Source organism: Sprattus sprattus (genome assembly GCF_963457725.1).
Source record: "Sprattus sprattus genome assembly, chromosome: 11".
NCBI classification, from domain to species: Eukaryota; Metazoa; Chordata; class Actinopteri; order Clupeiformes; family Clupeidae; genus Sprattus; species Sprattus sprattus.
The window spans coordinates 32,219,332-32,233,091 of NC_137909.1; the positions used below are offsets into that span (position 1 = coordinate 32,219,332).

A 13,760-nucleotide genomic window follows, 5' to 3' on the forward strand; every position below is an offset into this window, starting at 1 on the left:
GGTTCAAAATATGAGCAAAACAATAGTGGGTGGTTGTCTACGCAGCATCACTACTTGGTCTGAATAACTGGTGTCCCAACATTTCAGCACTGACCAAAGTTTTTACAATATCAGGAATTTATTACATTATCAGGTTCTGCAAAATTGAGGCTAACCTGATAATGTAATAACTTCCAATTAATGTAACATTTTATTACATTATTGGTATGGCGATTGTTACATTATTGGGAAATGCACTTTATTACATTATTGGGATATTATTACATTATCAGGTTTTATTACATCTTTTAGGGACTTATGAGGGATTTTTTATTACATTATCAGGGTTATTACGTTATCAGGAAATTATTACATTATCAGGTTCTACAAGCCTCCCTCTCTCTCTCTCTCTCTCTCTCTCTCTCTCTCTTTCTCTTTCTCTCTCTCTCTCTCTCTCTCTGCAACAACTTCAGCAGGGAGTCTTTGTAGTAATAGTGTGTGTGTGTGCCTGTACAAGTGTGTGTGTGTGTGTACAAGTGTGTGTGTGTGTGTGTGTGTGTGTGTGCCTGTACAAGTGTGTGTGTGTGTGTGTACAAGTGTGTGTGTGTGTGTGTACAAGTGTGTGTGTGTGTGTGTGTGTGTGTACAAGTGTGTGTGTGTGTGTGTGTACAAGTGTCTGTGTACAAGTGTGTATGTGTGTGTGTGTACAAGTGTGTGTGTGGGGGTCGATCAGTATATTTGGTCTGATGGTGGGCAGTAAGTGTGCCCCCTGGGGGGTTGGTTATTGTATTATTCATGTTCCCAGGCTATTATGGCCTCATGGTTCCGAGGGGCCTCCATGTAACTGATACAGCGTGACATCTGACCTCTACTCTCTGATTCTGTTCCGTCTCGTTTACCCCTTTAAGAGAGTCTCTCTCGCACAGAGACAAAGAGGCCGAGAGACAGAGAGAACCGCTTTATATTATTGGTTTATTGAACACATCATGCATTAGAACATCCAGTGATAGACATCCAATGAGAGTCGCTTGTGGAACATCCTCAGACTGGAAAGGAAACCAGAGAGGCTGTCATGTTCCAACCCCTCTGCCTCATGTTCTAAAAGAGAGGCTTCATGTGTTCTAACCCCTCTGCTTCATGTTCTAAAAGAGAGGCTGTCATGTTCCAACCCCTCTGCTTCATGTTCTAAAAGAGAGGCTGTCATGTTCCAACCCCTCTGCTTCATGTTCTAAAAGAGAGGCTGTCATGTTCCAACCCCTCTGCTTCATGTTCTAAAAGAGAGGCTTCATGTGTTCCAACCCCTCTGCCTCATGTTCTAAAAGAGAGGCTTCATGTGTTCCAACCCCTCTGCTTCATGTTCTAAAAGAGAGGCTGTCATGTTCCAACCCCTCTGCTTCATGTTCTAAAAGAGAGGCTTCATGTGTTCTAACCCCTCTGCCTCATGTTCTAAAAGAGAGGCTTCATGTGTTCCAACCCCTCTGCCTCATGTTCTAAAAGAGAGGCTTCATGTGTTCTAACCCCTCTGCCTCATGTTCTAAAAGAGAGGCTGCTCATGTTCCAACCCCTCTGCTTCATGTTCTAAAAGAGAGGCTTCATGTGTTCCAACCCCTCTGCCTCATGTTCTAAAAGAGAGGCTGCTCATGTTCCAACCCCTCTGCCTCATGTTCTAAAAGAGAGGCTGCTCATGTTCCAACCCCTCTGCTTCATGTTCTAAAAGAGAGGCTTCATGTGTTCCAACCCCTCTGCCTCATGTTCTAAAAGAGAGGCTTCATGTGTTCCAACCCCTCTGCCTCATGTTCTAAAAGAGAGGCTGCTCATGTTCCAACCCCTCTGCTTCATGTTCTAAAAGAGAGGCTGCCCATGTTTAAGGCCCTCTGCCTCTTATGTCTTCCTATACTCCGACAATGTCTTCCTCGGTTTCTTTGTTGCCTCTGCCATGATCTCCATACAGAGAATACTGCGCTAGCTTCCTCTGATATCAAGCAAATGGGTCTTATGTTGCGTGAGGTCACACACAAACACACACACACATACACACACACACACACACACTGAATCTCATTACTGAATCAAACATTTTGCATTCTGTTTCTAATAGGCTAATAGGTTTCTTATAGGCTGGTAAGGCTGCCACTTCAAGTGGAAACTATCAACACGTCAGAACTCTGCCAGTGGCACTCTGTCACACACTGGCACTCTGGCACTCTGTACATGCCCTGTATATATTCAGACATTGTGTGTGTGTGTGTGTGTGTGTGTGTGTGTGTGTGTGTGTGTGATTGCGTCTGTGTGGGAGTCTGAGAGAGAGATTGTGAGTGTGTGTGTGTGTGTGTGTGTGTGTGTGTGTGTGTGTGTGTGTGTGTGTTGTGGTGTCCATAGCTATGCCCTTTGCTCTATAACCTTTGTGTGACCTTTGAAACAGAGGTCCACAGAGTGACACTAAGCCCATGTGCTTCTGAATCCCTGAAATATTTCACGAATAATGTATCTGTCTGCCTGCCACCCACACACACACACACACACACACACACACACACACACACACACACACACACACACACACACACACACACACACACGTACACACACATACACACACAGACACAAGCTGAGTAATTACTGCGACTGTAGATGGCCCTTCAGTAGATAATCTCCTAGCTTCCATCTCTCTCTCTCTCTCTCTCTCCCCCTCTCTGTGTCTGCTGCTGTTCCCTCTCTGCTGAATGCTGAGTCTAATCAGAGCCTCATTGGCTGACGGTTTCCAGAAGCTCAGCATCTAGCTCCATTGCGGCAGCATCACTAAAGCTGCCCTGTTATGAAAGAGCCCATCTGACCCCCCTTATATCCGTCTCCACGGTCACGTGTGTGTGTGTGTGTGTGTGTGTGTGTGTGTGTGTGTGTGTGTGTGTGTGTGTGTGTGTGTGTGTGTGTGTTTGTGTGTGTGTGTGTGTGTGTGTGTGTGTGTGTGTGTGTGTGTGTGTTTGTGTGTGTGTGTGTGTGTGTGTGTGTGTGTGTGTGTGTGTGTGTGTGTGTGTGTGTGTGTGTGTGTGTGTGTGCTGGCTCCTGCCAGGGCTGGATGATGGCGAGGGAGACGCAGAGTAGATACTCCCTTACTTCATCAGAGTACTCCCTAACTCCGTCTGGGGCACACACACTTAAACTGCCTCCCAAGACAGCATGTTTTTTCCAATTTGAACAGATACTTTGCCTCTGGGCCTTTATGAAAGTTCCCTCATAAAAAAAATCAATGAAAAACAAATCTCTGATCCATTGGACAGCACCTTACAGTAAAGTACCGCTTAAGAATCTTCAGTAAAGTTCGGACATGGTAGTTAAGCTTCAATGAACTCTAGAACTTATTCAGGACAGATTTATTTATTTTTTCTCTTGAAAGAGGCCATAGCACTGTACGTACCATAGACATACAGTATATAGCTATATATATGTCTATGGTACGCATCCCTCTCTTCCTGTCTGGATTCACAGGTAACTCTGTGTCTCGAAATGGGATTTTCTCTCTGGGTCGAAAATCAGACACTACAGATGGGAGGCATCCCACAAGCTCGACAAGCTCAAGCTCTTTATTTATATAGCATCAAAAAAAATAGCATTGTCTCAAGGCGTTTAATTGATAAATGAGAACTGGGCTCTTTAATGTTTTAAATTGTTTCATTTCATAGTCATTTTATTTCACTGATCTTAGAAATCTGGTGCTTATGCTCTGAACTACTCCGTAGTTGGATGATTGGGTGGCTGATGGGATTTGTAGTTTCTGTTCAGCAAGGCCACTGAGCATAATCAAACAGCGTAGGCAAATCCAACACGGTTGTAGGCGCGGTCAAACACAGAGTAGTAGAGGCGCAGGAATACATCTCCCAGAATCCACATGGGCTGTCCACTCAGATCATTCATGTAGGTCTTGGTGATGTCAACAGAGCAGTATCCATTGCTTGGGTTAGACTAAGAGAACAGGCAACAGTCAGGTTAAGTTCACAGTTAAAGTTTATACTTTAATTTCATACTTTCAGTTCATACTTTAAACTCATACTTTCATACGTTCAGTTCATACTTTAAGTTCACACTTTATGTTTATACTTTCAGTTCATACTTTCAGTTCATACTTTAAGTTCATACTTTCAGTTCATACTTTAAGTTCATACTTTCAGTTGATTCGTTCAGTTCATACTTTATGTTTATACTTGAAGTTCTGACTTTAAGTTCATACTTTAAGTTCATACTTTAAGTCAGTTCTGACTTTCTGATATAACCAGAGAGAGGGAGAATTAACACATTGTGAGTCAAAAAGAGGATTGCAAATCAGTCTAAACTCACACACACACACACACTAACGCACACACACACACACACATACACACACACACACACACACACACACACACACACACACACACACACACACACACACACACACACACACACACACACACACACAGACACACACACCTGGCCAAGCCGAATCACCTGACTCAGAGCAAAGCTAAGGCTTGAGTGAATGCATCAGGTGCTCACCGTATCAATGTAGGCAGAAGGAGGCACGGGGAAGGAGGCTCCCCCAATGGTGAAGCTCACAGTGGGGAGGCTGTTGACCGTGTTGCAAGAGACGTAGTACTGTTGAGAGAGACAGAGAGAGAGACAGAGAGACAGAGAGAGAGAGACAGACAGAGACACAGACACAGACAGAGACACAGACACAGACACAGACACAGACACAGACACAGACACAGACACAGACACAGACACAGACACAGAGGAAGACAGACACTCTGTGGATGTGTATCTAAATCATTCAAAATGGGGAATAATGTATAACATTGTAGCAGAGAGATGAGACAGTGAGGTAGACTAGCAGCGACATGGGCAGTCAGATAATATGACCTCAACAAAGTCAGACAGACATACAGAGATAGGCAGACAGACAGGCAATCAGAGAAAGCAAGACAGACAAACAGAGATAGGCATACAGGCAAATAAACAGAGACAGACAGACACACAGAGACAGAGAGACAGACAGACAGACAGACAGACAGACAGACAGACAGACAGACAGACAGACAGACAGACAGACAGACAGAGGATAAACAGACAGACAGACAGGCAGGCAGGCAGACAGGCAGGCAGACAGACAGACAGACAGACAGACAGACAGACAGACAGAGGAGAAACAGTTTACTTGGCCATTAAAGGACTGTGCTCTGATGGCCTGCATCAGGTAGTTGAAGGCCTGGGCAGGGAGGGTGATCTGTGTTGTGCCCGTGTCCACCATAGTGGGGCAACCCTGCTGGCACCACCCCATCTCCTGGTTGTTGATCTGGAAGCTGAGCATCAGAATCAGAATCAGAACCAAAATCAGAATCAGAATCAGAATCAGGTTTTATTGGCCAAGTTAGTTTGCACAAACAAGGAATTTGACTTGGTTAACTGGCTCTCAATGTCCTTACACAAAATATGCATTACAACACAATACAAAAACAAACAGTGCAATGGTCTATAAAGTTTAAGAAAGTATATACAGGAGCTGTGAATTAGCATGGCACACATATTAGCACACATTCAGCTTAGCGGTGGACTGCGATTCAATAGAGTCACTGAATCACATGGCCTGTGGTATATTACAAAAATACCATTGGAATAGGTGCTGTGAAGTGATGATCATACACTATGAGTGTATCCTTCATCTATAAATATGTATTCTGATTGGAACCAATTTACCAAATTTGACTTGACCATTCGATCTTATGACTACACACACACACATCTCCCCTCATGACTACATACCCACATCTCCCCTCATGACAACATACACACACACACACCTCCCCTCATGACTACATACACACACATCTCCCCCCATGACTACATACACACACCTCCCATGACTACATAAACACACACACACCTCCCATGACTACATACACACATACCTCCCCCATGACTACATACACACACACACACACACCTCCCTGAGCTCTCGCCCTCCTCCCATAGAATAAAGGGCCGTTGCTGTTTACCCTTGAGTGTTGATCTGCCACCAGTTCTCCACGGTGACTGGGGTCCAGTAGACCTGGCTCCTCATCTTGCCGTAGTCGATTTCTCCGAAGGCGATCTCACTGCCCGTCTCCCCTCTGTCCAACAGAACAACGCATCAGACACAAGCAGCTCAAAACAACGCATCAGACACACCCAGCTCAGAACAGCGCATCAGACACACCCAGCTCAAAACAACGCATCAGGCACACACAGCTCCAGTCAGAGTCTGTCAGCTATGTGGGAGGGCAGTGGCATTGTATCCACAGAGGGGTTTGTGAGACCATTGGGAGAGAGGTAACCCAGGTCACAGAGGAGTTTGTAAGACCATTGGGAGAGAGGTAACCCAGGTCACAGAGGAGTTTGTAAGACCATTGGGAGAGAGGTAACCCAGGTCACAGAGGAGTTTGTGAGGGTTTGCTAGTTTTGGAACGGTTAGCACAGATGGCTTAAGCCTGAATGCACCCGAGAGCCACAGCTGACCCTAGACCAGGTCTGGCCTTGGGGATCAGCACCAGACCAGGTCCAGCTCTGTGCCTGAGTTGACTGACCCTCACACTAGGGGTAGGTGAAACACTGGCTGACGAAGCTGCTTGTGGTAGCAGCAGATTGGCGTGATTGTCAGAGGCTAGCAGTCTTGTGATAAATGGTATTAGATATACATTTACGTCACGCCACCGGGCAAAGGCAGACACTTTTGCCCAGAGGAACTTGAACCCAAGTAGAAAACAAGCCAGTGGCAGAGAGTGTGTGTGTGTGTGTGTGTGTGTGTGTGTGTGTGTGTGTGTGAGAGTGACAATGCCTCCTCAGTTTTAGCGTGCCTCAGTGGCGTAGCAGCAGTGCGTGTGTTTGCGTTGTGTGTACATACGGGGACAGCACGTGTGTTTGCGTTGTCTTGTGTGTACAAGTGGGAACAACATGTGTGTGTGTGTGTTTGTGTCGCCTCAGTGGCGTAGCAGCAGTGCGTGTGTGTTTGCGCTGTGTGTATATAAGGGGAACAGCACGTGTGTGTGTGTTTGTGTCGCCTGTTCATACGGGGACAGCACGTGTGTTTGCGTTGCGTTGTGTGTACAAACGGGAACAACACGTGTGTTTGCGTTGTGTTGTGTGAACATACAGGGACAGCACGTGTGTGTGTGTGTGTGTGTGTGTTTGTGTCACGTGTACATACGGAGGCAGCACGTGTGTTTGCGTTGTGTTGTGTCGTGTGTACTTACGGGGACAGCACGTGTGTGAGTGTGTGTGTCGCGTGTACATATGGGGACAGCACGTGTGTGTGTGTGTGTGTGTGTGTCGCGTGTACATACGGAGACAGCACGTGTGAGTGTGTGTGTTTGTGTGTGTCGCGTGTACATACGGGGACAGGTAGAAGCCGACGCAGTCGTATGACAGCAGACCCTCGCGCATCATGGTGTCCATGAAGGTGGGCTGCCCTCCGGCAGAGTTCTGAGGGTACCCCAGACCCACGATCCCGGCGAAGGGGGTCGGGGCCGTGCCCAGGGTGGCACTCAGACCGATCACCTGGTTGCCAACGGAGATGCCTCCCACCTGATGGAAAAAAACAACAATGTCAACAATTTGTTTTTTGTTTCTTTTAACCATGGATACATTTGGAGTACATCTACAGGCACTCTGAGATTCCTTTGAATGAAAAGTGCTTTAAAAATAAAATGAATTGTTATTATTATTATTATCTTTTAATACACTGATTAAAAAAATCAGACAGACAAAATCAATCCCACTTCAATTTTTTTTACAGACTGTCAGTGTGTGAACTAAAATGTCATCGATTCATATATATTTTGTATGGATTTATGTATTTTTCAAAATATATAAAGAAAAAGGAAAGAAACAATTATTCTAACTGCCATGTTGAGGATATAATGGCAGAAAATCTTAATCAAAAGGTTGATTAAGCGCTGAAGGCTTACGCTGACGGTGTCGTATCCGAGGTACGCCGTCATCCCCCCCGCGCCGTACTGGAGGTTAAACGTCTTTCTGGGGTTGGTCCACTGGAAGCTCGAGGAGGACTGGGGGTTAAACTTCCTGTGGACATCTGGACACACACACACACACACGCACATACACACACACACACACACACATACGCACACACACACACACACACACACGCACATACAAACACACGCACAAAGACACACAGACACAGACACACACACACACACACACACACACACACGCACATACACACACACACACACACACGCACATACAAACACACACACACAGACACACAGACACAGACACACACACACACACACACACGCACATACAAACACACGCACACAGACACACAGACACAGACACACACACACACACACACACACACACACACACACACACACACACATACACACAAGCACAGGAAATGGCACATGAGTATCTCCACGCGGTTGGCACGTGACACTGCATGGAGCCAAGCCCTCACCCAAAGGCCACGGGCACACGGGCACCAACCACACAGTCAAAGCACTTACTGCAGGCCTAAGAGCAGCACACGGGCACACGGGCACACGTTTAGGGCACTTACTGCAGGCCTAAGAGCAGCACACGGGCACACGGGCACACGTTTAGGGCACTTACTGCAGGCCTAAGAGCAGCACACGGGCACACGTTTAGGGCACTTACTGCAGGCCTGGGAGTTGCAGTACACGGAGTCCACCCACAGGTTGGAAGAGCCGGTGTCGAAGAGAACCGGGACGGACTGGGGAGGAGTGCCAACGCTGATCACACCGTAATAGAAGCCCTGTAACACAGAGGGAGAGAGCAGACCTTAGGACAGATGATGAGAGCAGAGAGACCAGTGACATACAGTATGAGTAGACACTTACAGTATATTAACCTTAAAGAGACCAAAGACATACAGAATATTTACTTAACCAATGACATGCAGTATTTGTTTTTGACAGGTTTTTATTTTTTCACTGATAGCTGTATCTTATTAAAGGTGTAGCTTATGAAAGCTATCATAAATAACAGGAGTAGTTTATATAATCTGTCGTGTATAAAAGGTGAAGTTTGTGAAAGGATGAGGTTGTGAAAGGATGAGGTTGTGAAAGGATGAGGTTACGAAAGGATGAGGTTGTGAAAGGATGAGGTTATGAAAGGTGTAGTTTATATAATCTGTCGTGTATGAAGGCTGTCGTGTATGAAAGGTGAAGTTTGTGAAAGGATGAGGTTGTGAAAGGATGAGTTAACTCACTTGATAGAGGAGGGACTCTGCGGTGACCCCAGAGGCTGCCAGGACCTCAGGAGGCTGGAACTTGAGACCGGGGTCGACGTAGGGGAGCTCCACACCCTGCTCCCTCAAAGACTGCCTCATGGACTTACCCTTCATCAGGGGCACCCTACACACACACACACACACACACACACACACACACACACACACACACACACACACACACACACACACACACACACACACACCACACACACACACACACCGTTAGAGTTAGGAGATGGGACTTAGCAACATCAGGGGCACCCTGATTATTAGCAGAACATTATGAATCCATTTTGATCTACTGTGCTGTGCATATGGACATGATGACACCGCAACAGATCATTATGAATCCATAGTGATCTACTGTGCTTTGCATATGGACATGATGACACCGCAACAGATCATTATGAATCCATTTTGATCTACTGTGCTGTGCATATGGACATGATGACACCGCAACAGATCATTATGAATCCATAGTGATCTACTGTGCTGTGCATATGGACATGATGACACCGCAACAGATCATTAATCCATAGTGATCTACTGTGCTGTGCATATGGACATGATGACACCGCAACAGATCATTATGAATCCATAGTGATCTACTGTGCTGTGCATATGGACATGATGACACCGCAACAGATCATTAATCCATAGTGATCTACTGTGCTGTGCATATGGACATGATGACACCGCAACAGATCATTATGAATCCATAGTGATCTACTGTGCTGTGCATATGGACATGATGACACCGCAACAGATCATTAATCCATAGTGATCTACTGTGCTGTGCATATGGACATGATGACACCGCAACAGATCATTAATCCATAGTGATCTACTGTGCTGTGCATATGGACATGATGACACCGCAACAGATCATTAATCCATAGTGATCTACTGTGCTGTGCATATGGACATGATGACACCGCAACAGATCATTAATCCATAGTGATCTACTGTGCTGTGCATATGGACATGATGACACCGCAACAGAGGCCGTGTTACATAGAGCAGCCTTTCTCAAACTTCTTTGTCCTCATAAAGAAATATTTATGGAGAAAATATTGACATGCTTTTCATAAAACTCCATTTGAAGAACACAGTGTTTGAATGTGGGAAGACACAACCCCAGCCTTTGTGCAGTAAACAGCGGAGTAGATAGGTATATGGCCTCTATAAAGATTATTACTGTATGGAATTTTAAACAGGGATAATAGTGTGGAGTCTAAATGGCTCTCATTCGCGCTGGAATACGGGAATAAATACTCAAATCTGACTAAATAAACTGCTCAGTGCTAAAACAAGGACACACACACACACACACACACACACACACACGCACACACACACACACACACACACACACACACACACACACACACACACACACACACACACACACACACACTACATCCCTCCTACACATGCAGTCCCTCTGTGTTTGATGACACCTCATTAGCAAGTATATTTTCCTGATCGCTAAAACCTTTTTTTTCTTCAGCCTACCTGTCAGTCAGCGGTTCCATGAATCTGTTCAGTTATCCGGCGAGTGACATAAGCCCAAAGCATAATTTGACTTTAGCAGTGACAGAAGCACAGAGCATAATCTGACTTCAGCAGTGACAGAAGCACAGAGCATAATCTGACTTTAACAGTGGAGCGGCTCTGCGGAGTCTGTCCTCGGCCCATAGTTTGAGAAAAGCCGACATAGAGCGACACTCAAAGAGTAAAAGACTTACTTGATGGCCTCAGACATGACGGCCAAAGCCAGGACGATGATCAAACTCTTCATGGCGGCTCTTCTCTCTCTCTGCTCCTAAACACAGGAGCTGCTGAGAGAGGGGGCTCTTATACCCAAGCCGCAACGTTCGTTCATCCTCCCTCACCTTTCCACAACTTTCCATTCATGGAGAACTTTCCATTCATAAGTGTGTGTGTGTGTGTGTGTGTGTGTGTGTGTGTGTGTGTGTGTGTAGTTGTAGGTTTCATATCATAACAAGTTTATCGGGTCTGATTATACTTAACAGTTCAAACTCTCCTTCAGTCTGATAAAATGGACCATCAAGGTCACAACTGCAACAACACTAATGTGAGTCTAATCCGAGCTCAGATAAAAGATACAAAATAAAAGATTAAATATTTATTTATAGTCTCACTACTGAATTACTTTACAAACTCAGACCTCTAGATGGTTCTTACTTTAATGGTTACCAAGGTCACAGGGATGACATCCATCTATGTTTACCAAAGTCACGGGGAGGACATCAATCAATGGTTACCAAGGTTACAGGGATGACATCCATCTATGTTTACCAAGGTCACGGGGAGGACATCAATCAATGGTTACCAAGGTTACAGGGATGACATCCATCCATGGTTACCAAGGTTACAGAGAGGACATCCATCCATGGTTACCAAGGTTGCAGGGAGGACATCCATCCATACGGTCATTCAGAGGAATGTAGATCTTGGATATGGGGGAGCGTGCCTATGTTCCCACAGCCCAATGTTCTCACATTTCTAGATTTTTCTGAAAATCAAACCCTATGGACCCTTACCTTTTGCATAGGTCTGTGGGAACATAGGGCCTAATTTTCAAAATTGTCAGTGAAAAAAAATCCTTAGAAATGTGGGAACATAGGGCTGACCCCGGATAGGGGACCCGGCGTGTAGAAAAGACACATCCTTGAGTGGCTCCTTGAACTATCCAGTCAAAGTAACATATGGCTTATACCATTCACCTCAGCTATGAGTCATTTATAGAGGTTAGCCAGCTATGAGTAGTCTACAGGTTAGCCAGCTATGAGTAGTCTACAGTTTAGCCAGCTATGAGTAGTCTACAGGTTAGCCAGCTATGAGTAGTCTACAGGTTAGCCAGCTATGAGTAGTCTACAGGTTAGCCAGCTATGAGTAATGTATAGAGGTTAGCCAGCTATGAGTAGTCTAGGTTAGCCAGCTATGAGTAGTCTACAGGTTAGCCAGCTATGAGTAGTCTATAGAGAGGGGGTCTTCAACCTTTTTCAGCCCAAGCACCCCTTGGGACACTGAGCAGAGACCCCCACCCCCAAAATGTAGGTCTGATATTCATATCTTTTATTTGGAACTAAATGTCAGTCACACACACACACACACACACACACACACACACACACACACACACACACACACACACACACACACACACACTCAGTGTCCTCTCACTGATTGGGAATGACTGGGTAACACTGAAATGGCAGCAGACATAAAGGAAGCTCTGGTCAGTAATGGAGGAGGTTCAAATCTCTCCCCTACACATGTTTGAACAGAATTACACATCATCTGTAACACACAACTCGTTTCAATTTATTCAGTTTTTTATTGACATTTGTTCTCCCTTACCGTAAGCCATCACTCTGTAATCAGTTAGGGAGGGACAAAGAATTGAGTAACTTGAGAAGCTTAAGTATGGATTAAATATCTCTTACCTAGTGAGAGGCCTGACGTTTACAATTCATCACTCATGCCTTTGGCAACAAGATTCTCCCTATGAAGCATGCAGAGCGTCACACATGGCTCTTGCACCGTCTGTGCACATCGCGACACATTTTGGCCAGGGTGTATCATGTTCACGAAAAAAATTGCCTATCACTTTGACAATTGTCGTGTCCTAACGAACACACACGCGGTCCCAAATGAACAGAAGCTTGATTTACAGATGCTGGTTTCAATACGGTTTAATTGCACGTTCTCACAGCACAATTAGAGAAAGACAAAACCGATAGTATTTCTGCAGAGCTGAGTCCGCGGGCTCATATTTAAAAACATGAACAGACACTCCCATCTTCCTCATGAGTGGTTGAACTCCTCACCCAATGAAATGACCTCATCTACTCTGACTCCATCCAATCAGAAGGCTGTCTAATGACCCTCCCCTTCTTACTCATCTTACACGGTTGCTGTGTGTGTGTGTGTGACTAAAAACCCCTTAAACTAATTAAATGAATTGTTATACTTCTTCTTACTTACTTACTTAATTGTTACAATCCATCACAATCTCTAAACTTGTCGTACGTCCAGGCAGCTGCTTACAGAATATAAATTCCTCCTGCATCTCATTTTGGTCGACAAACCACAAAGAAAAACTTAAAGCCGAGCATCATTTGACATATTGGTGGATTAATCTAATAGTAGTGCACAATAATCTGCCTTCGGTAGTTTCTCGACTAGTTGTGACGTCACATCAGCTGCCAATTCATCCATAGGGCAGGCACTGGGATGCTTCCCAATCATTGCTTGCACATATCACTAGCTGCTGGCAATATTAAACTCTCCGCAGTTATGTATGGCTTTTTGTTCTGACCGACATGTAATGCAACTTGATAAGAGGCTTTTAAAGCTAGCTCACCAACTTTGGCTGATTGTCTCTTCAAGGTCTGCTGACCCTCAAAAGATTTGAAACAGGCTTGGAAATATTAAATGTTTTTTTTTCTTTCAAGTGAGC

The 13,760-nt window shown here is 45.1% G+C and overlaps 1 protein-coding gene across 1 annotated transcript; it reads right to left on the minus strand.

The window, feature by feature from the left end:
- Window positions 1-3,777: 3,777 nt before the first annotated feature.
- LOC308372465 (gastricsin-like) lies at window positions 3,778-9,382 on the minus strand (the record flags this gene model as incomplete). Its single annotated transcript, XM_080847618.1, has 9 exons — window positions 3,778-3,939; window positions 4,510-4,608; window positions 5,171-5,315; window positions 6,009-6,122; window positions 7,382-7,572; window positions 7,956-8,070; window positions 8,474-8,529; window positions 8,651-8,791; window positions 9,248-9,382. The coding sequence occupies 9 exons, from the start codon at window positions 9,380-9,382 to the stop codon at window positions 3,778-3,780; spliced, it is 1,158 nt and encodes a 385-aa protein (XP_080703744.1).
- Window positions 9,383-13,760: the final 4,378 nt, after the last annotated feature.